The 27508-nt window shown below is 44.4% G+C and overlaps 1 protein-coding gene across 1 annotated transcript in view; it reads right to left on the reverse strand.

Annotated features, from left to right (window-relative positions):
* Window positions 1-27508, reverse strand: part of rnf123 (ring finger protein 123) — a 394669-nt gene that overhangs the window by 136507 nt on the left and 230654 nt on the right. The window contains exons 33-34 of the mRNA XM_080184629.1: window positions 24197-24385; window positions 5738-5813 (exon numbers count right to left, since the gene is read on the reverse strand). Coding sequence (XP_080040755.1) covers window positions 5738-5813; window positions 24197-24385 — 265 coding nt within the window. The remainder of the gene's footprint in view (window positions 1-5737; window positions 5814-24196; window positions 24386-27508) is intronic.

Consider the following 27508-nt stretch of genomic DNA (forward strand, 5'->3'; position numbering starts at 1 on the left):
CGGGGCCTGATAAAATATATCACAGGACATTGTGGGAGGCTAGGGAGGACATTGTGGGCACCCCAGAGATATTTGAATTATCAACAGCCACAGGTGAGGTGTGTGAAGATAGGAGGGTGGCAAATGTTGTGCCCTTGTTTGGAAAGGGCTGCAGGGAAAAGCTTGGGAACTATAGGCCAGTGAGCCTCTCATTTGTAGCGGGTAAGTTGTTAGAAGGTATTCTGAGAGACAAGATCTATAGGCATTTAGAGAGGCAAATACTGATTAGGGACAGTCAGCATGGCTTTGAGGGGAAAGTCATGTCTCACAAATTTGATTGAGCTTTTTTGAAGGGGTAACCAATATGGTCAATGAGGGCAGTGCAGTCAACTTTGCCTACATGAACTTCATCAAGACTTTTGACAAGGTACCACTTGATATGTTGTTGCATAATATTAATTCTCACAGGATCTGGGGTGATATAGCCAAGTGGATACAAAATTGGTTGCATGACAGAAGACAGGGGGTGTGTGTAGAGGGTTGTTTTTCAAACTGAAGGAGGCCTGTGACCAGCGGAGCGTCTCAGGGATTGGTGCTGGGTCCACGGTTATTTGTCATTTATGTTAATGATTTGGATGAGAAATTAGGAGGCATAGTTAGTAAGTCTGCAGACGGCGCCAAGATTGTGGCATTGTGGACAGTGAAGGTTATCAAGAATTGCAGCAGGATCTTGATCAATTGGGCCAGTGAGCTGTTGAATGGCATATGGAGTTTAATTTAGATACATGCGAGGTGATGCATTTTGGTAGACTGAACCAGAGCAGGACTTACTCAGTTAATGGTAGGGTGCTGGGGAGTGTTTTAGAACAATGAGATCTAGGGGTACATGTTCATTGCTTTTTGAAAATGGAGTCACAGGTGGACAGGTTAGTGAAGAAGGCATTCAGCATGCTTGGTTTCGTTGGTCAGAACATTGAATACAGAAGTTGGGATGTCTTGTTGAAATTGTACAAGACATTGGTAAGGCCACACTTGGAATACTGTATACAGCTGTGGTCACCCTATTATAGAAAGTATATAATTAACCTAGAAAGAAAAAAAAATTACTAGGATGTTACTGGGACTTGATGGTTTGAGTTATAGAGAGAGACTGGATAAACTGGGACTTTTTCCTTTGGAGCATAGAAGGCTGAGGGGTGATCTTATACAGATTTATAAAATAATGAGGGGCGTAGATCAGCTAGATAGCCAATATCTTTTGCCAAAGGTGTGGGTGGGGGGGTCTAAAACTTGAGTGCATAGGTTTAAGATGAGAGGGGAGAAATACAAAAGGATCCAGAGGGGCAATTTTTTCACACACAGAATGGCGAGTGCCTGGAACAAGCCAGAGGTAGTAGTAAAGGTGGATACAATTTTGTCTTTTAAAAAGCGTCTAAATAGGTAAGGTAGCACAGAGATACACATACGGAGACATAGGCCAAACGCAGGCAATTGGGACTAGCATAGTGGCTAAAGTCAAAGGGGTGGCATGGACAAATTGGGCCAAAGGGCCTCTTTCCATGCTGGAAACCTCTGATTCTCAATGACTCTATGACTGTGAAAATTCCCTACTCGCCATGCTCTTGTGCGTGTTTGGTTACACTGAGGGAGAATTTAGCATGGCCAATGCATCCAACCAATACATCTTTTGAACTGTGGGAGGAAACCGGAGCACCCAGACAGACACAGGGAGAAGGTGCACACTCCATACAGACAGTGACTCAAGCTGGGAATCGAATCTGTGTCCCTGGCACTGGGAGGCAGCAGTGCTAACCATTGTGCCACCGTGCAGAGATGAAGAGAAATTCTTCCTCTCAGAGGAAGTCCTTGGAACTTCCTTCCACAAGGGCAGTTGAAGCAGAATTTTTGAATATTTTTAAGGCAGAGCTGTACAGAACCTTAATAGGCAAGGGGATTAAAGATTATTAGGAGCAGTGGGAATGTGGAGTTGAGGTTACAATCAGATCAGCCATGATCTTGTTGAACGGTGCAACAGGCTTGAGGGATCACATGGCCTATTCCTGAACCTATTTTGTATGTTCCTATAAAACAACAGAACTCAAGAGGAGAAGTGAGAGCGACAGCCCTAATCATTGAGGTAGCATTTGACCAAGTGCGGCAAAACTGGAGTCAGTGGGAGTCAGAGGGAAAGGTGTCCACTGGTTGGAGTCATATCTAACACAATGGAAGATAGCTGTGGTTGTTTGGAGGTCAATTACCACAGAGCCAGGACAGCACGGCTGGAGATCTTCAGGGTAGTGCCTCCGGCCCAACTACCTTCAGCTGCTTCATCACTGACCTCCCCTCCATAACAAGATCAGAAGCGAAGATACTCATCGACGACTGCACAACGTTCAACACTATTCGCACCTCCTCAGATCCTGTAGCAATCCATGTTCAAATGCAACGAGGCCTGGATAATATTCAGGCTTGATAAGTAGTAAGTGCCAGTCAATGAACATCTGTAACAAGTAAGAACCCAACCATCTTCCTTTTGACACTCAAAGGCATTACATTGTTGAATTCCCAACAATCATCCTGGGTATTACCATTGATCAGAACTGGACTAGTCAAATAAATACAATGGCCACAAGAGCAGGTCAGAGGCTAGGCATCCTGCAGTGAGTAACTCATCTCTTGAATCCTCAAAACCTGTCCACGACAAACAAGGCATAAATAAGGAGTGTGATGGAATACTTCTCACTTGCCTGCATGAGTGCAGTTCCAATAACACTCAAGAAATTCAACACCAGGACAAATGAGGCTGCTTGATTGGCACCGCATCCATTATCTTCAATATTCACTCCCTCCACCACTGATGCACAGAGGCAGCAGTGTGTATCATCTACAAGGTGCACTGCAACAACTTGACAAGGTTCCTTCGACAGCACATTCCAAACCTGCAATCTCTATCACCAAGGATACGAGCAGCAGATGCATGCAAACACAACCACCACCTGCAAGTTCCTCTCCAAGCCACACACCATCCTGACTTGGGAATATACCACCCTTCTGTTGCTGGGTCAAAATCCTAAAACTTCTATTTTAACAGTCCTGTGGGTGTACCTGCACCAAATGGACTGCAGAAGTTCAAAGCAGCAGCAGCATACCACCACCTTCACAAGGAAAATTAGGGAGGGCAATAAAGGCTGGCTGAGCTTGTGACACCCATTTCCTGTCACTGAAAAAAAAACTCACACTACCTGTCCTTTTCTCCCTCCAAAATGTGCTGACTCAGACAAAGAGGAGTCAGTTGTCCAGACAATGAGTCTCTTCTGCCATTTGATTAGATCTTGGCTGATCGGTACCTCCAACTTTATGAACCTGAATTTGCTCAATATTCCTTCATCCCCTTACCCAACAAGTCTATCAATTTCAGTCTTGAATCATCCAACAATATATGGCACTGACTTCAAGGCAGCCTTCATCATACAGCTTTGCAATAGGGAACAGGCAAGAATTTGGTGATTGAATTGTGCATCATAGCCAGTGTTGAATCTGCATTTTCTCCAAATCTTTACATTTAATCAGCAGAGAGAACAATCAGCGGCATTAAACTCAGGTCAACTAAGTCAGAGCAAACTGGAGATTTAACTGATCAGCTCAGGAGTGCAGGCATACTGAGAGAGACATTACGAATGTTCATTAATATAGACACTAGTGTATATTGCACAGAAGCTCCACTACTACATTAATGATCCATAATGATCGAGAGACATCAGATCAAATCCCACCATGGTAACTCAAGAATTTAAATTCAGATAAATATGGGCTTTATTGCCCATCCTTAGTTGCCCTTGAGAAGATGGTAGTGAGCAGCTTTTTTGAACCATTACAGTCCATGTGGTCATTCCTTTTTATAGGCATTTTACTGGGTTAATACAACTGAGTGGTTTGTTGGGTCATTCCGGAGGGCATTAGTAGTCAACCACATTGCTGTGGATCTGTAGTCATTTGTGGGCCAGACCAGGTAAGGACAGCAGATTTCCTTCCGTAAAGGACATTAATGAACGAGAAGAGGTTTTATAACAATCAACAATGATTTCAAGGTTGCTTCTACGAAGACCAGCTTTCAATTCCAGATTTATTAATTAAATTTAAATGCCAGCTGTGATAGAAATTGAACCCATGTCTCCACAGCATTAGTCTGGATATCTGGATTACTAATTTGGGGACATCATCACGCTGGCACCACCTCCCCCTTGCTTCACTGAACCAAAGAGGAATTAACAGGTTAGCATCTGCAATAGTGTTGTTAAAAATCCATTTGGTTCATTAGTGTACGTTAGGTAAGGATAGGTCAGGAATTCTGTCGTTCTTACCCAGTCTGGCCAAAATTGCACTCTAGAGGAGCAGCGTTGTTGCAGATTTTAAGATGCGAGAGGACAGGTTTAAAGGAGATGTACGAGGCAAGTTTTTGTTTTACACAGAGGGTGGTAGGTGCCTGGAATTCGCTGACGGGGGAGGTAGTGGAAGCAGATACGATAGTGACTTTTCAAGGACGTCTTAACAAATATACGAATAGGATGGGAATCGAGGGATATGGTCCCCAGAAGGGTAGAGGGTTATAGTTCTGTCAGGCAGCATTGTTGATGCTGGCTTGGAGGGCCGAAGAGCCTGTTCCTGTGCTGTAATTTTCTTTGTTCTTCTTTGTTCTTTGATTCTCAATTGGCCTCTGAAATAACCCAGCAAGCCACTCAGCTTTATCAAAATTGCGACAAACTTTGGCACACAGACTACAGTGGTCAAGATGGCAGCTCATCACCACCTTAATGGCAACTTAGAGTTGGATAATATCTGCTCAATAACACCCACGTCCCATGAATGAAAAAGGAAAGGATCACATGGATAGTAGGAGAGGCTAATGTTCAAGGGGGTATTTTAGTGGTGAGCACAGTAACAACCTGCGCGATTGACTTTTCCCAGACAATCTAATGATCCAGAAACATGTCAAACTAGAACAGTTTAAGGGATCTCCATATTCCCATCCAAACCTATCCCACATTAATCCTTCACACTATTTTAATTCCCTTATTGGAGTAATTCACATGGTAATCAATAGATCAATGCACATTGTTTCACCTGGAATACTACACATTGCATGAAAACCTAAAAAAAAGTAGCAATAAATTAGATTTTAACGTTAAAAATCATTACTATTTCCATCTCCTGAGTGAGTCTTTGTCTTGTTCTGTTGAAGTTCATTCAGTGTTTGTTGCAGAGTGCCTGCTTCCACCACCACCACCCCTGTTGCTCATGCTCCCTCCTCCTCCTCCCCAAATCCAATTGTGCTTCCATCCTGATCCACCTTCTTGTGACTTTCTTTCTCCACCCTTCCCAGCCTCTCCATAGCTCGTGCCTCCATTCACCCTGCTTCCCAAACCCAGTTGTCCCATCTCCTTCTACCAAGGGTCCCCTGCCCTGACCCTCTCCTAACATCTCACTGATCGATGTGGTGCTGTGCACACACAAAATCCTCACTGAGGCAAGGGCATTTGTACTCTCCAAGTTTACACTCATTCTGGGGAGTGTCCTATAACCAAAGACTTACATGGAGACAGAATGTGTTTGAATGGCTAGGTGCTCTGCAGTGCTTAACGTATGATGGTGTGACACGAATAGCTTTGATAATTGCTCACCAGCCAAACCAAGAATACATACCTTGAACAAACATCACAAATAGGTTTTTTGACAAAGCATGAATGAAGATACTACTCACCAGGTAAGCGCAGATTGACAACACGATCAAAAAGATTCTTTTCAGCAGTCACTCGGTTCAATACTTGGTTTATCAGCTATGGGAGAGGAAGTGGGTATTGATTAGACAGGAACCCAGAATAATCTAAAGAAGACATAAGGCTTTCAACACAGCTCCTTACAATTGTGTTTCCCTATTCATTGTAGGAGAATCAACACTGACTTTCTGACTCCCCAAAGCCCCTCAACCATCAACAAGATACAAGTGAGGAGTATCATCAAGGGGCAAGGATAGCAGATGCATGGGAACACCACCAACTGCAAGTTCCCATCCAAACTATGCAACTTTCCTGACTTGGATCTATATTGCTATACCTTTGCTGTCATTGGTCAAAATCCTTGAACTCCTTTCTTGACAGTGCTGTGGGTGTACCAACACCACATGGACTGTAGCAGTTCAAGAAGCTGGCTCACCATCATCTTCTCAAGGGCAATTAGGGAGGGGCAATAAATGCTGGTTTTGCTCACATGCTGTGAAAGAATGAAAAAAAACCTAATAGCCATTCATCAAATCCTGCACAACTGAATATTTAATACTGCTTTCCTATCATATTCTTTCACAGCCTGCTTTAAAGGAGCAGCTTGAAACTACTAATTTCAACAATCGAGAATCTGAAACAGACTCTTTTTCACAACTCAACTTGTGGGCCAGTTCACACCCTAGCAGACTGGAGCATGTTGTCTAATGACAGCTTGCCGTTTGTCAGGTTCATACGGATTGGCACAAATGGCCAGGATTGTACTTCAGTCTAACCGATGAAGCACAGGACCTGGAAAAGACAAGTCAAGGATTTTTATATATTCATTCATAGAACATGGACGTTGCTGGCTGGCCAGCATTTATTGCCCATCCCTGGTTGAGCTTGGGAAGGTGGTGGTGAACTGCCTTCTTGAATCGCTGCAGTGCATGTTCTGTGGGTTGACCCACAATGTCGTTCGGGAGGGAATTCCAGGATTTTGACCCAGCAGCTGTGAAAGAACTGCAATATATTTCCAAGTCAGGATGGTGACTGGCTTGGAGGGGAACTTGCAGGTGGTGGTGTGCCTATTTATCTGCTGCCCTTGTCCTTTTAGATGGAAGTGGTCATGGGTTTGCAAGGTACTATCTGAGGACCTTTGGTGAATTGCTGCAATGCATCTTGTAGATTGTACACACTGCTGCTGCTGAGTGTCGGTGGTGGAGGGATTGAACATTTGTAGGTGTGGTGCCAATCAAGTGGGCTGCTTTGTCCTGGATGGTAACAAGCTTCTTGAGTGTTGTTGGAGGTGCACCCATCTAGGCAAGTGGGGAGTATTCCATCACACTCCTGACTTGTGCCTTGTAGATGGTGGATAGGCTCTGGGAAGTCAGGAGGTAAATTATACGTCGCAGTATTCCTAGCCTCTCACCTGCTTTTGTGGTCACTGTGTTTACATAGTGAGTCCAGTTGAGTTTCTGGTCAATGCTAACCTCAAGGATGTTGACAGTGGGGGATTCAATGATGGTTACACCATTGAATGTCATGGGGCGGTGGTTAGGGTATCTCTTATTGGTGTTGGCCATTGCCTGGCATGTGTGGCACAGATGTTACTTGGCACTTGTCGGCCCAAACCTGGATATTATCCAGATCTTGCTGCATTTGAACATGGACTGCTTGTCCTCTCTCTCACGTATTGGGAAAAAAAGGTGAATGATGGAATACATCATATTACCTAGTCATCAATAGATTTTCACTTTTATTTATTTACTTTCACTATCCAATATATAGTGCAAATCTTTTTTTTTATTCATTTGTGGGACATGGATGTCGCTGGCTGGCCAGCATTTGTTGTCCATCTCTAGTTGCCCTTGAGAAGGTGGTGGTGAGCCACCTTCGTGAATCTCTGCAGTCCACACGCCGCGGATTGATCCATAATACCATGAGGGAGGGAATTTCAGGATTTTGACCCAGCGACTGCAAAGGAACTGCGGTATATTTCCAAGTCCAGACAATGAGTGGCTTGAAGGTAAACATGCAGGTAGTGGTGTTTCCATGTATCTGATGTCCTTGTTCTAAATGGAAGGGGTCATGTGTAAGGATCTTTGGTGAATTGCCACAGAGCAACTCGTAGACAGTACACACTGCTGCTACTGAGCATCAGTGGTGGAGGGAGTGAATGTTTGTAGGTGTGGTGCCAATCAGGCAGGCTGCTTTGTCCTGGATGGTGTCAAGCTTCTTGGGTGGTGTTGGAGCTGCATCCATCCAGGCAAGTGGGGAGTATTCCAACACACACCTGACTTGTGCTTTGTAGACGACGGACAGCTTTGGGGAGTGAGGAGGTGAGTTCTTCACCGCAGTATTCCTAGCCTCTGACCTGCTCTTCTAGCCACTGTGCTTATGAGAGATTGAATAGACTGGGTCTGTACTCGTTAGAGTTTAGAAGGCTGAGGGGGGATCTTATAGAGACTTACAAGATAATGAAAGGGCCAGATAGGGTAGAGGTAGAGAGATTCTTCCCGCTTAGAAAGGATAGCAGAACTAGAGGGCACAGCCTCAAAATAAGGGACAGGGAGGCAGTTTAGATCAGAGTTGAGGAGGAACTTCTTCACTCAAAGGGTGGTGAATCTCTGGAATTCTCTGCCCATTGAAGTGGTGGAGGCTACCTCGCTGAATATATTTAAGCCACGGGTAGATAGATTTCTGATAGACAGGGGAATTAAGGGTTATGGGGAGAAAGCGAGAAAGTGGAACTGATCCACTTCAGATCAGCCATGATCTTGTTGAATGGCGGGGCAGGCTCGAAGGGCTAGATGGCCTACTCCTGCTCCTATTTCTCATGTTCTTATGTGTAAGTCCAGTTGAGTTTCTGGTCAATAGTAACCTGTAATATGTAGGAGCAGAATTAGATCATTCGACCCATCAAGTCTGCTCTGCCATTCAATTATGGCTAATATTTTTCTCATCCCCATTCTCTTGACTTTTCTCCATATTAATCAAGAGCTTATCTATCCCTGTCTTAAAGACACTCAATGACCCTAGCCTCCACAGCCTTCTGTGGCAAAGAGTTCCACAGATTCACCACTCTCTAGCTAAAGAAATTCCTCCTCACATCTGTTTTAAAGGATCGTCCCTTTAGCCTGGGGTTGTGCCCTCCGGTTCTAGATTTTTCTACGAGTGGACACACCCTCTCCATATCCACTCTATCCAAGCCTCACAGTATCTTGTAAGTTTCAATAAGATCCCCCCTCATCCTTCTAAACTCCAACGAGTACAGACCCAGAGTCCTCAACTGTTCCTCATATGACAAGCTCTTCATTCCAGGGATCATTCTTGTGAACCTCCTCTGGACCCTTTCCAAGGCCTGCTCATCCTTCCTTACATAGGGGGCCCAAAACTGCTCACAATACTCCAAATGGGATCTGACAAGAGCTTTATACAGCCTCAGAAGTACATCCCTGCTCTTGTATTCCAGCCCTCTCGACATGAATGCTAACATTGCACTTGTCTTCCTAACTGCCGACTAAATCTGCACGTTAACCTTAAGAGAATCTTGAACAATGATTCCCAAGTCCCTTCGTGCTTCTGATTTTCTAAGCATTTTCTCATTTAGAAAACAGTCTATGCCTCCATTCTTTCTTCCAAAGTGCAAAACCTCACACTTTACCACACTATACCATTAACCACTTCTTTGCCCACTCTCCTAATTGTCCACGTCCTTCTGCAGCCCCCTGCTTCTTCAATACTATCTGTCCCTCTACATATCTTTGTGTCATCTGCAAACTTAGCAACAATGCCTTCAGTTTCGTCCTCCAAATTGTGAATGTACATTGTTAAAAGTTGTGGTCCAAGCACTGACCCCTGAGGCACACCAACAGTCATTGGCTGCCACCCTGAGAAAGGCCCCTTTATCCCCACTCTGCCTTCTGCCAGTCAGCCAATCCTCTATCCATGCCAGGATCTTATTCTTAACACCATGGGCACTTAATTTATTTAACAGTCTCCTATGCAGCACTTTGTCAAAAGCCTTCTGGAAATCTAAATAAATCACCTCTGGTTCTCTTTTATCTAATTTCCTTATAACCCCCTCAAAGAACACTAACAGATTTGTCAGACATGACCGCCCCTTGACAAAGCCATGCTGGCTCAGTCCTACTTTATCATATGCTACCAAGTACCAAGTTGAGTGTTATGTGGTAGCTAGGAATGAGTTAAAGAAAGGGCTTAGGAAAGCTAGGAGGGGGCATAAGTAATCCTTGGCGGGTCGGGTAAAAGAAAACCCCAAGGCTTTTCACTCTTATGTGAGAAATAAAAGAATGACCAGGGTGAGGTTAGGGCCAGTCAAGGATAGTAGTGGGAACTTGTGCGTGGAGTCAGAAGAGATAGGTGAGCGTTGAATGAATACTTTTCTTCAGTGTTCACTAAAGAGAGGGGCCATGTTTTTGAGGATGAGTGCGTGATACAGGCTGATAGGATGGAGGAGGTAGATGTTCTGAGGGAAGATGTATTAGCAATTTTGAAAAATCTGAGGGTCGATAAGTCCCCTGGGCCAGATGGGATACATCCTAGGATACTTTGGGAGGCAAGGGATGAAATTGCGGAGCCTTTAGCTTTGATCTTTGGGTCCTCACTGTCCATGGGGATAGTGCCAGAGGACTGGAGTGCGGCAAATGTTGTTCCTGTCTTCAAGAAAGGAAATAGGAATGACCCTGGTAATTATAGGCCAGTTAGTCTTACTTCAGTGGTCGCTAAGTTAATGGAAAGGATCCTGAGAGATACGATTTATGACCATTTGGAAAGATGCAGTTTAATCCAGGACAGTCAGCACGGTTTCGTGAGGAGTAAGTCCTGCTTTACAAATTTGATTGAATTCTTTGAGGAGGTAACTAAGCGTGTGAACGAAGGTAGAACATTTGATGTCATATTCATGGATTTTAGTAAGGCATTTGATAAGGTTCCCCATGGTAGGCTCAAGAAGAAGATAAGGATGTGTGGAATAGAAGGAAATTATAATGGAGGTGTATAAGTAACTGGCTGTTTCATAGAAGACAGAGGGTGGTGGTGGAAGGAAAGTTTTCAGACTGGAGGCCAGTTAGCAGGGGTCAGTGCTGGGTCCTCTGCTATTTGTGGTTTTTATCAATGACTTGGAAGAGGGGGCTGAAGGATGGGTTAGTAAATTTGCTAATGACACCAAGATTGGTGGAGTAGTGGATGAGGTGAAGGGTTCTTGCAGGCTGCAAAGAGACACTGATAGGATGCAGAGCTGGGCAGAAAAGTGGCAAATGGAGTTTAACCCTGATAAATGTGAGGTGATTCATTTTGGAGGACAAACTTGAATGCCGATTACAGGGTCGATGGCAGGGTTCTGAGAAATGTGGAGGAACAAAGAGATCTTGGGGTTCATATCCACAGATCTCTGAAGGTTGCCACTCAAGTGGATAGAGCCATGAAGAAGGCTTATAGTATGTTATTACCAGAGGGTTTGAGTTTAAGAGCCGTGGGGTTATGCTGCAATTATACTGGACGTTGGTGAGACCATATTTGGAATAGTGTTCAGTTCTGGTCACCTCACTATAAGAAGGATGTGGAAGCATTGGAGAGAGTGCAGAGGAGATTTACCAGGATGCTGCCTGGTTTGGAGGGTAGGTCTTATGAGGAAAGGTTGAGGGAGCTGGGGTTTTTTCCTTTGAAGCGGAGGAGGATGAGAGGCGACTTAATGGAGGTGTATAAGATGATGAGAGGGATTGATAGAGTGGATACGCAGAGAATATTTCCTCGGGTGGATGTAGCTGTTACTAGGGGGCATAACTATAAGGTTCATGGTGGGAGATATAGGAGGGATGTCTGAGGTAGATTCTTTACTCAGAGAGTGGTTGAGTTGTGGAATGCACCGTCTGCTGTGATACTGAGTCGGACACTTTGGGAACTTTCAAGCGGTTATTGGATAGGCACACAGCACACCAGAATGATAGGGAGTGGGATAGTTTGATCTTGGGATTGGACATAGCTCGCACAACATTGAAGGCTGAAGGGCCTGTACTGTGCTGTAATGTTCTATGTTCTACTTTGCGATCCCGCCTTTAATAATGGAGTCTAAAATCTTGCCAATGGTCGAAGTCAGACTAACCTGCCCATAATTTGCCATCTGCTGCCTCCCTCCCATTTTAAACAGCAGTGTTACATTAGCTACTTTTCAGAGCTCTGGTACCCTCCCTGCCACAGTAAGAAGTCTGACAACACCAGGTTTAAGTCCAACCGATTTATTTGATAGTAAACTCACAAGCTTTTGAGGTTCCCCTCTCCATCAGGTGAATGAAGAGTTCTGGCCTCAGACAGTACATATAACAGCACAGTTTACAGATTACTGATTAGAATGCAAATCTTTACTATCAAATAAATCGGTTGGACTTAAACCTGGTGTTGTCAGACTTCTTACTGAGTTTACCCCAGTACAACGCCGGCATCTCCACATCATGACCCTCCCTGCCTCCAGTGATTCCTGAAAGATCACCACAAATGCCTCCACAGTTTCCTCAGCTTTCGCTTTTAGGACCATAGGGTGTAGTCCATCCGGTCCAGGTGATTTATTCACCTTCAGATCTTTCAGTTTCCCCAGAACCTTCTCCTTAGTGGTGGCTACTACACTCACCTGTGCCCCCTGTTCTCCTGGAACTATGGCATCCCACTGGTGTCTTTCACCGTGAAGACTGATGCAAAGTAACTACTTAGTTCCTCTGCCATTCTTTTGTTTCCTATTATTTCTTCTCCAGCCTCATTTCCCAGTGGTCTAATGGCTATTTTTGATCCCTCTCTTATCTTTTATATATTGAAAAAACTCTTCCCATCTTCTTTTACGTTACTAGCTAGCTTATACTCATATTTCATCTTCTCCCCCCTTATTGCTTTTTTAGTTGTTGTCTGCTCGCTTTTAAAAGCTTCCCAATCCTCTGGTTTCCCATTAATCCTTGCCACTTTGTATGCTTTTTCTTTTGCTTTTATGCTGAACTTGACTTTCCTTATCAGCCATGGATGCCTCATCCTCCCCTTAGTATGTTTCCTCCTCCTGCGGATGATTTTCTGTCGTGTCTACTGAATAATTCTCAAAAACTCCTGCCATTGCTGTTCCACTGTCTTCCGTGCTAGACTCCCTTTTCAATCAATTCTGGCCAACTCCTCTCTCATGTCTTTGTAGTTACCTTTATTTAACTGCAATACCATTACATCTGATTCCAGCTTCTCCCTCAAACTGCAGGGTAAATTCTATCATATTGTGGTCACTGGTCCCTAAGGGTTCCTTCACTTTGAGTTCCTTAATTAAATCTGCCTCATTACACATCACCAAATCCAAAATTGCCTGTTTCCTCCTAGTCCCTGTCACAAACTGCTCCAAAAAATATCTCTTAGACATTCCGCAAATTTCTTTTCTTGGGATTCACTACCTATCTGATTTTCCCAGTCCACCTGCATATTAAAGTCTCCCATGATAATTGTAATACTGCCATTTTAATCTCCTGATTTATTTTCTGTCCCACATCCTGACTACTGCTAGGGAGTCTGTACATAACTTCCATCAGGATCTTTTTATCTTCGTGATTCCTCAACTCTACCCACAGAGATTCTATGCCTGCTGATCATATATCACTCCTTGCTATCGATTTAACTTCATTCCTTACTAACAATGCAACCCTACCCCCTTTGCCCATCTGCCTGTCCTTCCAATAGGACACATATCCTTGGATATTTAGATCCGAACCCTGATCCCCTTGCAGCCATGTCTCTGTGATGCTCACAACATTGTACTGGCCAATTTCAACGTGCGCAACAAGCTCATTTACCTTGTTCTGCATACTGCGCGCATTTAGGTCCAACACCCTCAGTTCTGCATTGGCCACCTCCCTTCTTATACTTGTCACCTTTTTTGCTCTGCCTGAGGTTAGATTCCTGCCACCTTCTATATCTCTGCACTAATACGTGGACTGGAAACTTTACTAACCTCTCCTGAGCCCTGAGAACCTGCACCGCTACCCTCTCATTTCACTTTTTCTAATCCTCCATACAACTGCACACTCCCGCCCCCTGCCCCCCACTATTTAGCTCAAAGCCTTTTCTATAGCCCTAGTTATATAATTCGCCAGGACTCTGGTCCCACTACGATTCAGATGAAGACCGTCCTATTGGAACAGGTCCCCTCTACCCCAGTATAGTGCCAATGTCCCATGAATTCAAACCCATTCCTCCCACACCAATCTTTGAGCACGCATTTACCTCAATCTATTGATCCTGTGCCAATAAGCTCGTGGCTCAGGTAGTAATCCAGAGATCATCATCTTTTGGGTTCTGCGCTTTAATTTAGCTCCTAGCTGATTATGTTCCCTTAGCAGAACCTTTGTTCCTGTTCTGCCTATGTCACTGGTGCTACATGGACCACGACAATTGGATCTTCCCCTTCCCACTACAACTTCTTCTGCAGCCTAGATGAAATATCCCAAACCCGAGCACCAGGACATTGACAGGGGTGGAATGCAGTCAAGGTAACACCATTGAATGTCAAGGGCAGTGGTTAGAGTGTCACTTATTGATGATGGTCATTGCCTGGCAATTGTGTGGCGCGAATGTTACTTGTCAGCCTAGGCCCTGATATTGTCCCGATCTTGTTGCATTTGAACATGGACTGCTTCAGTATCTGAGGAGTCGTGAATGGCGTTGAACAGAACATCCCCACTTCTGACTTTATGACGGAGGGAAGGTCATTGATGAAGCAGCTGAGGATTGTTGGGCCTAAGACACTACCCTGAGGGACTCCTGCAGAGATGTCCTGGAGCTAAGCTGACTGACTCTTCACAACCACAACCATCTTCCTATCTACCAGGTATGACTGCAACCAATGGAGACTTTGCTCTCTGATGCCCAGTGATTCCAGTTTTGCTGGGGCTCCGTGATGCCACATTCGGTCGAATGCAGTCTTGAAGTTAAGGGTAATCGCTCACCTCACCTCTGGAATTCCACTCTTTCATCCATGTTTGAACCAAGGCTGTAATGAGGTCAGGAGCTGAGTGACCCTGGTGAAACCCAAACTGGGCATCACCAAGCAGGTTATTGTTGAGCAGGTGCTGCTTGATAGTGCCTTTTCTATCACTCTACTGATGGAGAGTAGACTGATTGGGCAGTAATTGGCTGAGTTGGATTTGTCCTGTTTTTTGTGTCCAGGGCATATCTGGGCAATTTTCCACATTGTTGTTCAGATGCCAGCATTGTAACTGTACTGGAAGAGCTTGGCTAGGGGAGTGGCAAGTTCTGGAGCACAAACTTCAATACTATTGCCGGAATGTTATCAAGGCACATTGCCTTTGCAGTGTCCAGTGCCTCCAACCATTTCTTGATACCACGTGGAGTGATTTCAATTGACTGGAGACTGGCATCTGAAATGCTGGGGATCGCTGGAGGAGGCTGAGATGGATCATCCACTCAGTGCTTCTGTCTGAAAATTGCTTCAAATGCTTCAGCCTTATCTTTTACATTGATGTGCTGGGCTCCTCCATCATTCAGGAAGGGAATATTTGTGGAGCCCCTCCTTCAGTGAGGTGTTTAATTGTCTACCACCATTCACAACAGGATGTGGCAGGACTGCAGAGCTTAGATCTGATCCGTTGTTGTGGGATCATTTAGCTCTATCACTTGCTGTTTATGCTGTTTGGCCAGCAATGGTCCTGTTTAGTAGCTTCACCAGGTTGACACCTCATTTTTAGGTATGTCTAATGATGTTCCTGGCACGTCATCCTGTACTCTACATCTGATCTGTTTAAAGACTTAAAGTAGAAATTTGAAAATGTTAAGCTCCAAACCAACCTGCATGGTACATTATGAATTGCTTCAAATTCAGATTCACAAGCTTTGAAATTAGAATTTCCAAACTGTTCTCTTGGCTATTGCATGCTGTCATGAAAGGATAAAGAACTATAGAAAGTTTACGTCACAGTAGGTGGCCACTTGGCCCATCGCGTCTATGGCAACTGAAAAGTAAGCCACCCATCCCAATCCCACTTTCCACCATTTGGTCCCTTGCCCGGCAGATTTGGACACTTGAGGTGCATCTCCAGAAATCTTTTAAAAGAGTTGAGGGTTTTTATCTGTTTGGTAGGAGGGTAGTACTAAATATTCAATCATGCAAGGTTATGACAATGGCTCTTAGATCTGCAGAACCCAGAAAACGATATGCTCAAAAGCATCGAGAGAAATTTCAAGATCGTAGCACAGAATAACAACTTATCTGAAAATAAACCAAATGGACCAGGAAAAGACAGAGCTTAACAAAGATAGAAGGATATTAGAAATGAAGGCAGCATCAGGGAAAAGTACAAAGGCAATAAAGATAGCAACTTAAATTTATGTTGCATCTCTAATGTAATAAATGTCCCAGGAAACCCTACAGGAGCATCGTGGAGCAAAACTGGACACAGAGCCACAAAGCTCAAAATGGCCAAGGTCTTGGTGAAAGAGACAGGTTTGAAGGAACGTCTGAAAAGGGTACAGCAAGTTGGAGAGATAGGTTTAGAGAGGAAATTTCAGAACGAGACTGGCAGCTGAAGTGATGGTAAATTAAAACTAGGCATGTTCAAGATGCCACAATTAGATGAGCATAGACATACTGGGAGTTGTAGGGTTGCGGGAGAATACAGAAATAGGGAGGATTCAGGTCATGGAAGGACTTGAAAATAAAATTGACAATCTTAAACTCAAGTTATTGCTTGATTGGAGTCAATACAGGAGAGTAAGCATTGGGTGATGAGGACTAGATGCAAGCAAGTTTATTTATTAGTGTCACAAGTACGCTTACATTAACACTGCAATGAAGTTACTGTGAAAATCCCCCTGTCGCCACACTCCAGCGCCTGTTTGGGTTCACCGAGGGAGAATTTAACATGACCAATGCACCTAATCAGCACATGTTTCAGAACGTGGGAGGAAACTGGAGCATCCAGAGGAAACCCATACAGTCACAGGGAGAACGTGCAGACTCCGCACAGTTACCCAAGCTGGGAATTGAACTTGGGTCCCTGGCTTATTGATAAAGCATCAATAATATGCTCTTTGATAAGGTATTAGTAATATACTCTTTGATAAGGCATTAATAATATTTGTAAGCCATCCATGCTTGTGGCCACTCAGCAGCCCATTATGTAACATGCGCACCACTTACAAGTTATCCCTTTAACTTGTGAGGCAACAGTGCTAACCACTGTGTCACCGTGCAACACAGGCAACAAAGCGTGTACTCGGGTTTCTGTTGGTACCATTTGGGAGACTGACCAGTAGTGCATTGGAATAGACAAGTCTATATAGAACAAATGTGTGGATGTGAAGTTTAGTCGCAGATGAGCACAACAAGAGTAGAGATGGGCAGTGTTAAAGAACAAAGAACAAAAACAGCCCGGGAAACAGGCCCTTCAGCCCAACGAGCCCACGCCGCCATCTTAACACCACCAGTCCCCCCCTCCACCCATGACCAAAGTTACAGAGTTGGAAAAATGGCTGAGTGCTCTTATGGTCTTATGACATAAGATGCCATTTGTGACACTGGTCAGCAAAATGGAAAGAGTCAGAAAAATCAAGATGTGGACTCAGTTTGGGTAGAACTAGGAAACAAGGGACAAATTCTATATCGGGAAATTCAGAGGTGCACAAAAGATGAAGGACTACAACTTTCAGATAAACTGGGCAAACCAAATTTGCTGTAATGTGTTGTGGATGGGTTAATGAAACATGTACATAGATTGAGAGATCAGAATGTTGAGGAACAAACAGGGAACAGGTTATGGAACAGCATGGAGGCCTTGTGAAGTTGGAAGAGGTCTGAATTCATCTAACTTTTTTTTGGATAACTATTGATGTAACCCAGTCAGATCTATCTGAATCTTGTGATTTTAATCATATTTTTGGATAGCTGCCAGTGCAGGGCAATTGCCCAGGGGAAGGTTGAGCAACTGTCATATAAACCCTTACTTGGGATCCTTATGAATGAGGCTGAACACTATATAATCAACAACATACATGGGAATGGAAGTCCATTAATAAAGCAACTGAAGGTGTCCACCTTAAACTTGGAATTAATTTGGCAGTTACATGCTGATTCTGTATTTCTTCCATTTTGCAGCAACATTATTCAGTATTTAGCCCCTTGCATTTACTGTCCTTTAGAAATTTGGACATTATACTTCCAATTCTCGAGTCCAAATCATTTATGTAAATTGTGAAGTGATTCCACCACCAATCCTGTGAAATATCACATCTAACTTTTGACAACTTAAATAACATTCAACCCACCACTCTCTCGCCTGTGGCCAGTTGGCAAGTCATTCTGCTATTTGTCTCCTGATTCCACATTTTCTGAACGTAATCATGAGTAATGTCCCCTTTAAATCTTTTTGATTTCCAATGGGCAGCTCATGTGAGTGTATCTTCAATTTCTTTTGAATGTGATATTAAAGGGATAACTTGTAAGTGGTGCGCATGATACATAGTGGGCTGCTGAGTGGTCACAAGCATGGGCAGCTTACATATATTACTAATACCTTACCAAAGAGCATATTATTAATGCCTTATCAAAGACATTTGAAATCACTTGCTACCTTACTCAGTTTAATGCCACCTTGGAATTAAGGGCACCAACTTTCATCTCTGACATTAAGCTCACACATCTGGTCCTAGATCAAGGCTTGACTAAGTGAGCAGTTAGAAGGTCTTCAGTGAGTCACAGATCTGAAATGTTAACTCTGTTTTTCTTTCCATAGATGTTGCCTGACCTGAATATTTCCAGAAGTTTTTACTTCAGCTTTCCAGCATCCGCAGTGTTTTACTTTTGCATTATAAATGAGTTGATGTTGCTTAATGTCACCATTGAGGACTACTTCCATCACTTTGCTGATAATTGGATGAAGGTGTATACGCCGTTGTGGAAATGGCAGACTCAGACAATTTTCCACATGATCAATTAAGTGCCTCAGTCATAGCTGCATTGGAAGTGTTTAGCTTAGCTGTGCCAGCCTTTAGCACCATTGTCCCAACGTTGTCTTCTCTGCGTCCAATACACACAGCTGCTTCTTAATTCCACAGGCAGCGAACGGAATTACTGAGTTGGTGGTTTCTACGATGGCAGCTCCTATGCAAGAAGCTAAAGTGGGTTTGGCCTTGTTTCTTGCTCTCACATGCTGAGCTCCACCATGGTTAAGGATGTGGCTGTTCATGGGCAGCCTCCTCCCATCAGATGCTTTATTTGCTACTGGATGTGGTTGGAACACAGGTCTGTCTGCTGACACGCCATTACACAATTGTTTACTTCTGTCCATTGCCTATTGCAGTCCACAGCACACCAGAATGCAGCCTCACTAATGTGGTCCCTCAGTCTCAACTCTGGTGCTGCTTCTGGCACTTGCTTCTACACTCCCCGTTAAACCAGGGCTGATGAAGGAAGAAAGAACAGTGTTGAACAATAAAGCAAACAAATCTATCGTCAATAATGGCCCACCATGCCCAATGGATGCCCAGTTCAATGCTGCTGGATTTTTGTTGTGAAGAGATTTGTGGCGTCTCATAAATAGAGCGAAAACATTGCAGTGGACTTTGCCACCTCCCTCCATGCCCTTTATAACATGAAGGAGTGCTGATACATAAACTGAAAATAGTCTCAGGATAATAAGTTATTCATTTAGGACTGAGATGAGAAGAAATTACTTCACTCAAATGGTTGCGAATCTTTGGAATTCTCTGCTCCAGACAGTTGCAGATGCTTCATCATGGTGTACATTTAAGGCTGGGATGTGCAGAGTTTTGGTTTCTTAGGGAATCAAGGGATATGGGAAGTGGGTGGGAAAATGGAATTGAAGTCCAACATCAGCCATGATCATATTAAGCAGCAGAACACGCTCGATGGACCATATAGTCTATTCCTGGTCCAATTTCTTATTTGTGATACAGGTGTTTAAAACTCCATTGTAATTACACTGTTCCAACAGCAAAACAGGGGAAACCCAGGACAGAAGTGGAGGAGCTGGGCTGTTGTGTGATAGGTATCAATCACTCAGAAATAACATGGGACTGTTCCTTGACTAGTCTATGGGACATTTCCCCCAACCAGGAAAGTGAGGGAGACTAATAAAATGTCTGGGCCAATGCTAACAATCCAGCAGATTTCATAGTCATTTGTTATTGCAAGAAGGGATCTAGGTTTTCAACCTCTGGTTTCACAGTTTGGTACTATAAACAGTACCTGGTGTACAATTTGTTACCAATTAACTTAAAGTGCTGCAATAGTGCATTGAGACACTGAGCAGGATTTTATGGCCTTGCTTGACCCAAGACGGGAAAATCCCACCCAGGTCAATGGACCTTCTCAATCGTCCACCCCTCGCCCACTCCGATTCCCGTGGAGGATGGGTGGGGAATAGAATTCTGGCGGCTGCCTATAGACAGCATCATGAGGAACAGTTTCTAACTTTGTTACTCAAGTTGTAACCTGGCAGAATGAATCGTCCACCCACTGTAACACATTTCCTTCCTTTGTCCATATGTTTACTTGAGAACTCATTGATCAGTTCTGTACAATGTGCTTGCATGGGCTACCTAATGTCTGTAAGAGTAGGCAGTGAGCAGATAGCACCTGAAATGTCTTTCGTCAAATCCAGTATTATACTACATCAGCCTGTCAGATCTTCAGGCTAAATCTCAGCACATATCATTCAACCTCTCTTCTATCCTGTAATCAAAACAGGAGAGGTAATGGGCCATCCAGTTGTGTCCTCCTTTCTCACCCAGTCATCTATTCCATTACATCTGACCTTTACATTACTGTTACACTTCCTTTGTAATGCGATTGGAGGAGGTTGGACATAATTAACTGGATCACTGAAGCGGACTCCATGAGCTCTCTCCCTGGACCAGCTGGGAAACAGGCTGTCCAGAGTTCAGCTCAGAAAAAACACACCAAGAATGTTCCAACTTTGATTCCCTGGATGGAATGGAGTTTGCTAATCTGAGCCAAGCTCTGAGACAATTGGCCTCAGTGGCTCCAGGCTGGAGAGGTGGCTTTGCAGTGATAGTGATGAAGGATAAAATAATTAGCCAAGTTCCCAAACATACTGAAATGTTTGCCTGTGTGTTTATTCCATTGAATGGGAAAACCCCCAGCTGGCCTTGCCACTGGACAGTGAGGACAACTGTGTTTCAGCAAGAGTCAGGAGAAGAGGTGAATGTAGGGATTTTTTTCAACACTAAGTCATGGAGAAGACAAATCTGTATGAAAGGGCCAAACAATACTTCAGTGACTGTAAAGCACTTTGGGATGTCCTGATATTCTGAAGGGCACTCTAGAAATGTATATCCCTGCTTTTTTTCCTTATACAAGCCTCATGGTGAAAAATCCCTGAATCTGACCAACCAGCATCTCAGAATCAAGTTGAGTCCCAGTATGGTTGAGTGATAAGCAAACATCACAATCAAATTACTTAAATATTTCAATGAAAGTGAAGTTAAGAACATAAGAACTAGAAGCAGTAGTAGGCCATCTGGCGTCTCGAGCCTGCTCCGCCATTCAATAAGATCATGGCTGATCTTTTTGTGGACTCAGCTCCACTTACCCACCCGCTCACCATAACCCTTAATTTCTTTACTGTACAAAAATTTATCCATCCTTGCCTTAAAAAGACGATTAACATTTTAATTGCAAATGATTAACACATTCAGTGCAGAAAGAGGCCATTGGGCCCATCGAGTTTGCACGACCACAATCCCACCCAGGCCCTACCCCCACATCCCTACACATTCACCCACTAATCCCTCTAACCTATGCATCTCAGGACACTAAGGGTCAACTATAGTGTGGCCAATCGACCTAACCTGCACATCTTTGGATTGTGGGAGGAAACCGGAGCACCCAGAGGAAACCCAGGCAGACACGAGGAGAATGTGCAAACTCCACACAGACAGTGACCCAAGCCGGGAATCGAACCCAGGTCCCTGGAGCTGTGAAGCAGCAGTGCTAACCACTGTGCTAGCGTGCCGCCCAATGATGTTCTTAGCAGGATTGTTTTCTCCCTTGCTGTCATGCAAATGAACACAATCTGCTTTCTGTAATAAGGCAGGTCATGTGCTGTGGAGTAACAGTGTGTCCAATGGAGCCTGCAGTTTCATGTTACAAGGTTAACTCCTCATACCCACAAGGCATGTTGCCCCGATGCCAAATATACTTGTAACAAACATTTAGCAGGAGGATGATGTATTTTGTATTTCTAAATGTGTAGATGGCATGATTCAGCAACATCACACATTATAAGTTACATCAGCAGTGAAGTTGAATGCTCCATGTAAATTCAATAATTGAAACAAAGGGTGCAGAGGCAAAGGGACAAGGAAATAAAGTACAATGAACTGCAGAGTGTGGGGAGTAATTAATCCAGAATTCAATTAACATCTGCAAATTAGATCATAAACAAGTGTGACATTTCAATGGTTTATGGGAGTCATTCAAACCCTGTGATTAAATCACCGTCTTGTATCGGTACTCTATATCATCTAAAATTCTCATCTGTACACTGATACCCTAATAAAATGGAATCAAACAGCCGACAGATTTCTGTGCAAGGACAATGACTAAAGATTCTTATGTTGCTCTAGCATTTCAGTCAGTGGAATGGTGATATGAAGTGTTCCAGGTATGTCCTCTCAAACTGAGAAGGATACAGTATCTTAATGTTGAGTTCAAATCCCACCACAAACGAAAAATTGTGAAACTAATTTCCATTAATTATTAAGAAGCTGCTGGGTTCAGCAGCAAATCCAAATGGTTCAGCACTTCACTCTGGTGAAGACAGCCTGCAGTCTCAGGCTACAGGAGTCCAGAGAAGTGAAGATGAAGTAGAGCTGGGTGTCATCAGTATACATGTGAAAACATGGAGTACAGTCAAAGATGGGAGCCATTTTGGGAGATGACAACATGTTCAAGGACTATGGAGGGGAACGAGAGGTTGGAAATGGGAGCGAGCAGCACTTTACAGGGAAGGGGGGGGTGAACAGGTGTTGCTTTTTTCGAGGACAGGATGACGACAGCAGACAAACGGACAACAGCTGGAGAGAGAGGGAGAGCTGTTAAAGGTATTGGAAACGGAAGAGGAAAATCAATGGTCAGCAGCTTGGTGGGAATAGGGTTGATGAAACGGGAGGTGGATCTTATGAACAAGTTTAGCCCAGAGATGGGATGAAGGAAGATAGAGAAAGGAAAGATGCTGGTTCAGGGCCAGCTCTACAGAAAGTCTGTTCAAGTGGGCTGAGACAAGGGAGAGGTGTAGCATAGGCAGCTGCCCAGACGTTTTGATCTTAGTGACAGAGATGTCCTTGAAAGTGCAGTCATAATGAAGCTCCCAATTCTACCAGGATTATATCTTACTCTCATTTCTTACATTGTACAAAGTGTCTGAAATTAAATAGCTAATGAATCACAAAGCTCATCACCTATGTTTAAACATTGATCTAATAGTAATCCTGATAATGGGAAAAATCCTCCGATCATTGTCAAGATATAACATACCATACAACCTGAACCATAACTGTACATCGCTTAGAATTTGTTCTGATACAGAATATTACAACTGTTGGGGCTACTGTAATGCAGCAAAAACCACAATGACAAACAATTACTTTTATCAATAGTGCCTGGGGACAGGACAGACAGGACTTCAGTTTCACTACTCATCCAAAAGATGGAACTTCCAACAGTGAAGCACTCTCTCAGTACAGCACTCAAGTGTCAACTTAGATTTGTGGGATTTGAACACATGACATCCTAACTCAGGGGTGCTAGCGCTACTACTAAGACATGGCTGACACCTACACCAAAACTGACCAATGGGAATAAATACTTTTGAGTATTTAACAACTCCTCAAGGGCAATTAGAAATGGGCAATAAAATGCTAGCCTAGCAGCAACATCCCATAAAAGAATAATAAAAAAAAACTACTCATGTCTCATTTCCATGACCCCCAACACTAGTCTGAATCTTGCAAATGCAGGGACTGGCTGGTGTGAGTAGGAATAAACACTCCAGTGAAAGGAGATCGCCAGAGAACAAATAAATCAAACTCCAGCAGTCAGCTTAGTGGTGGTAAGAAATAATCAACAGGCAGAATTGTTGTCCCTTAGAAAGGTATGACACTGAGTCCTGTAATCCATTTACAATCATATTCCAGATAAAATAGTTCTATATCTATTCCAGAAAAGCATCTTTAATAGAATTCAGAAGATAGCTCAAGAAAGTAGACAGCTTCAGCCAAAAACTCTTCATGTGGCACCTGTAGTTTTTTAAATGACAATTAAATACGCTCACAAACATGCAAACAAACACACGCATTCTTAAAGGAAAGCACAATTGGATCCGTAATGGTGAATATGCCTTTAGGGCATGAGGTTTGTTGTTTACCTGTGCAAGGCGTCTCAGCAGCAGTTCTGCAGAAGGTCTGGACCAGTTCAGGAAGATCTCAGGGACAAGAGTGATGGTCATCTCCAGAACTCTCAACAAGCTCACAGAAAGGTCAAAGCAAGTGGCGCAAACCTTCAGCTGGCGACTGTCAACAAAGTTCCGCTCTGGTCGTTCAGCTGCCTGCTGGATCTATATAGGCAAAAAAAAGCACAGTGTAAACTAAGAGACAACTCTACTTCAACACTGAGTCAAGGGCCTGAATCTCCCAGGACAAGAAATAATCTACAAGAAAACCCCACTTCCATAATAATCAAATGGAGATCATTGCAATGAAGTAAATTAAACAGAATCCATCTCTTCTATTTCACCTGCCTTCCTTCTTCCTTTTCCTTTAGATATGACAGATATTATGGAGAGGGAGAAATGGGTGTTATTAGTGTACAAGTGGAAGCTGACTCAAAGAACAAAGAACAACACAGCACAGGAAACAGGCCCTTTGGCCCAACAAGCCCACGCCGCCATTTTAACATTGTGAGTGCCCTCTTCTACCTATGACCTTTGTCTATGCCTATTGGACTCCACAATAAAGGAACCATAACCAGACTGAGGGACAACTAATTTAGTGACTCCATAGGGTCGATTCTCCCACCGCATGGGTGAATCCCGTAGCGGGCGATATATATGATTTACACACACGTTCCTGCTGCAATAGCGTCTCCCAGTGCCGGATTTCCGGTGGCATCTGCTCCGTGCCAGAAATCAGCGGGAAGGCAGAGTAAGTATTTACATTACAATTTTAGTATAATTTAAATGCTATCAGCGAGCCCTGGACTGAATTCTCCGGGCCTGCTAGCGTCCAACGACCACCCCCCACCCCACCCCACCCCACCACCACAAAATGCCCAGCAGGGTTTAGAGTAGCTCCTTACTCTCGGGGAACTAGTGGCCCAATCTCGCTGCGGGGGGACAATCGCAGCACCCTAGAGGGTCGGGCGCTAGTGAAGGGTGCCCCCTGGTCATTGGCACCTTGTGGAGACGCTGGCGTTGGACTGGGATAAACACAGTAAGAAGTCTCACAACATCAGGTTAAAATCCAACAGGTTTATTTGGTAGTAAACGCCACTAGCTTTCCAGATTTGCCCCTTCGTCAGGTGAGTGGAGTGTTCTGGTCACAAACAGAGCATATAAAGGCACACAGTTTACAGAATACTGATTAGAATGCGAGTCTTTACAGCAGCTGTGTGTGCCTTTATATGCTCTGTTTGTGACCACAACTCTCCACTCACCTGATGAAGGGGCAAACCCCAAAAGCTAGTGGCGTTTACAACCAAATAAACCTGTTGGACTTCAACCTGGTGTTGTCAGGCTTCTTACTGCATTGGCACCTTGGCAGTGCCAGCTTGGGTCCCTGGCACTGCTAAAGGGAAACGTGTCAATGCCCAGGGGACACTTTGGCACTGCCCAGTGGGCCTGAGGCAGTGCTTGGGGCTGGGGGGGGGGGGGGGGGGGGGGGGGGGGTGACAGGCAAATGGGGAGGCAGGGCTTACGGAATGTGGCCTAGTGGCCTAATTGGTGGGGGTGGGGGTCCCACTGCCACTCTGCAGACAGCATCAGTGAGGAAGGAGGGACAGCAGTGACTGGGGCAGACTTTAGGGTATCAGCCTGTTTGGGTGCGGGGAGGAAGGGAGTCGGCACTGCAGAAGGAGGGGTTGGCAGAGAGATGGGGGGGAGGGGCAGCTCAAGTGTGGGCCCAAGAATGATCAGGGGGCCAGTGATCAGGCCAGGCCATGAGGGGTGGGGGAATGTGCCCCCTTGATCGCAGGGCAGGCCAGCAATCAAGCTCACCAGCAATTGGGAGACCATCAGTGAAAGGCCACTACACATATGCCAACTTTGCAATGACAGATTGGCGCATACGCAGTGGCCCGCTCAGAGTGCTGATTTTTGCCTCTCCAGCAGGGAGCCAATACACCCTCTGAATGTAATAATATTCATGTTGGTGACTTCTGTAGTGCATGGACTGTGGGGGATTCTGCTCTGAACTCCCACCGAAAAAAATGAGCATGAATTACTCCAGTTTTCACGCGACTTCAACACTTCAAATTTTTTGAGGGGGGGAATTCTGGCTCATGTCTGTAAATGACAAAGAGGAAGGTACAAAGACAGAACATTGGTGAACAGGAATTAGTGGCATTTCATGAAGTACTATCCAAGTCAGAACATTTTCAATCCCTCTAACCTGGTATCTCTCAGTCTTCAAGGGCTTGAAAGCAGGGCTTTCATTCTTGCCGTAGTAAAGACAGGCCATGAAACATTTCAATAAAAGAATATTGTCAGAGAGAAGATGACAGCAGGCCAGGACACTAGAATCCGTCATCAAAGAAGAAATAGTGAGACACCTAGAAATGAACAGTTTGATCAAGTAGACGCAGCAAGGATTCGTGAAGGGGAAGTTGTGTTTAACGAATTTATTGGATTTCTATGAGGATGTGACTAGTGCGGTAGACAGAGGGGAACCGGTGGATGTGATGTTTTTAGATTTCCAGAAGGCGTTTGATAAGGTGCCTCACAAAAGATTGCTGCAAAAGGTTAGGGTGCACAGAGTTGGGGGTAAGGTGTTAGCGTGGATAGCGTGTCTAATAGGAAGCAGAGAGTTGGTATCAATGGGTGCTATTCTGGTTGGCAGGTGGTGACTAGTGGAGTGCCGCAGGGATCGGTGCTGGGGCCTCAACTGTTCACCATTTACACAGATGATCTGGAGGAGGGGGCTGAGTCTAGGGTAACAAAATTTGCTGATGACACGAGGATGAGTGGAAAAGCAAATTGCGTGGAAGGTGCGGAAAGTCTGCAGAGAGATCTGGATAGGCTGAGTGAGTGGGCAAGGACCTGGCAGATGGAGTATAATGTTAGCAAATGTGAGGTTATCCACTTTGGTAGAAATAACAGTAGGAGGGATTATTATTTAAAGGGTGAAAAGCTGCAGCATGCTACGGTGCAGAGGGAGCTGGGGGTCCTTGTACACGAATTGCAAAAATCCAGTCCGCAGGTGCAGCAGGTGATCAAGAAGGCAAATGGAATGTTGGCCTTTATAGCAAGGGGGATAGAATATAAAAGGAGGGAAGTCTTGCTGCAACTGTACAGGGTACTGGTGAGGCCGCAGCTGGAGTACTGTGTGCAGTTTTGGTCACTGCACTTGCGAAAGGATAAATTGGCCTTGGAGGGAGTGCAGAGAAGGTTCACTAGGCTGATACCGGAGATGAGGGGGTTAGCCTATGAGGAGAGATTGAATAAACTGGGTCTGTACTCGTTGGG

Source organism: Carcharhinus amblyrhynchos, chromosome 3 (assembly GCF_965287045.1).
Source record: "Carcharhinus amblyrhynchos chromosome 3, sCarAmb.v2.hapA, whole genome shotgun sequence".
NCBI classification, from domain to species: Eukaryota; Metazoa; Chordata; class Chondrichthyes; order Carcharhiniformes; family Carcharhinidae; genus Carcharhinus; species Carcharhinus amblyrhynchos.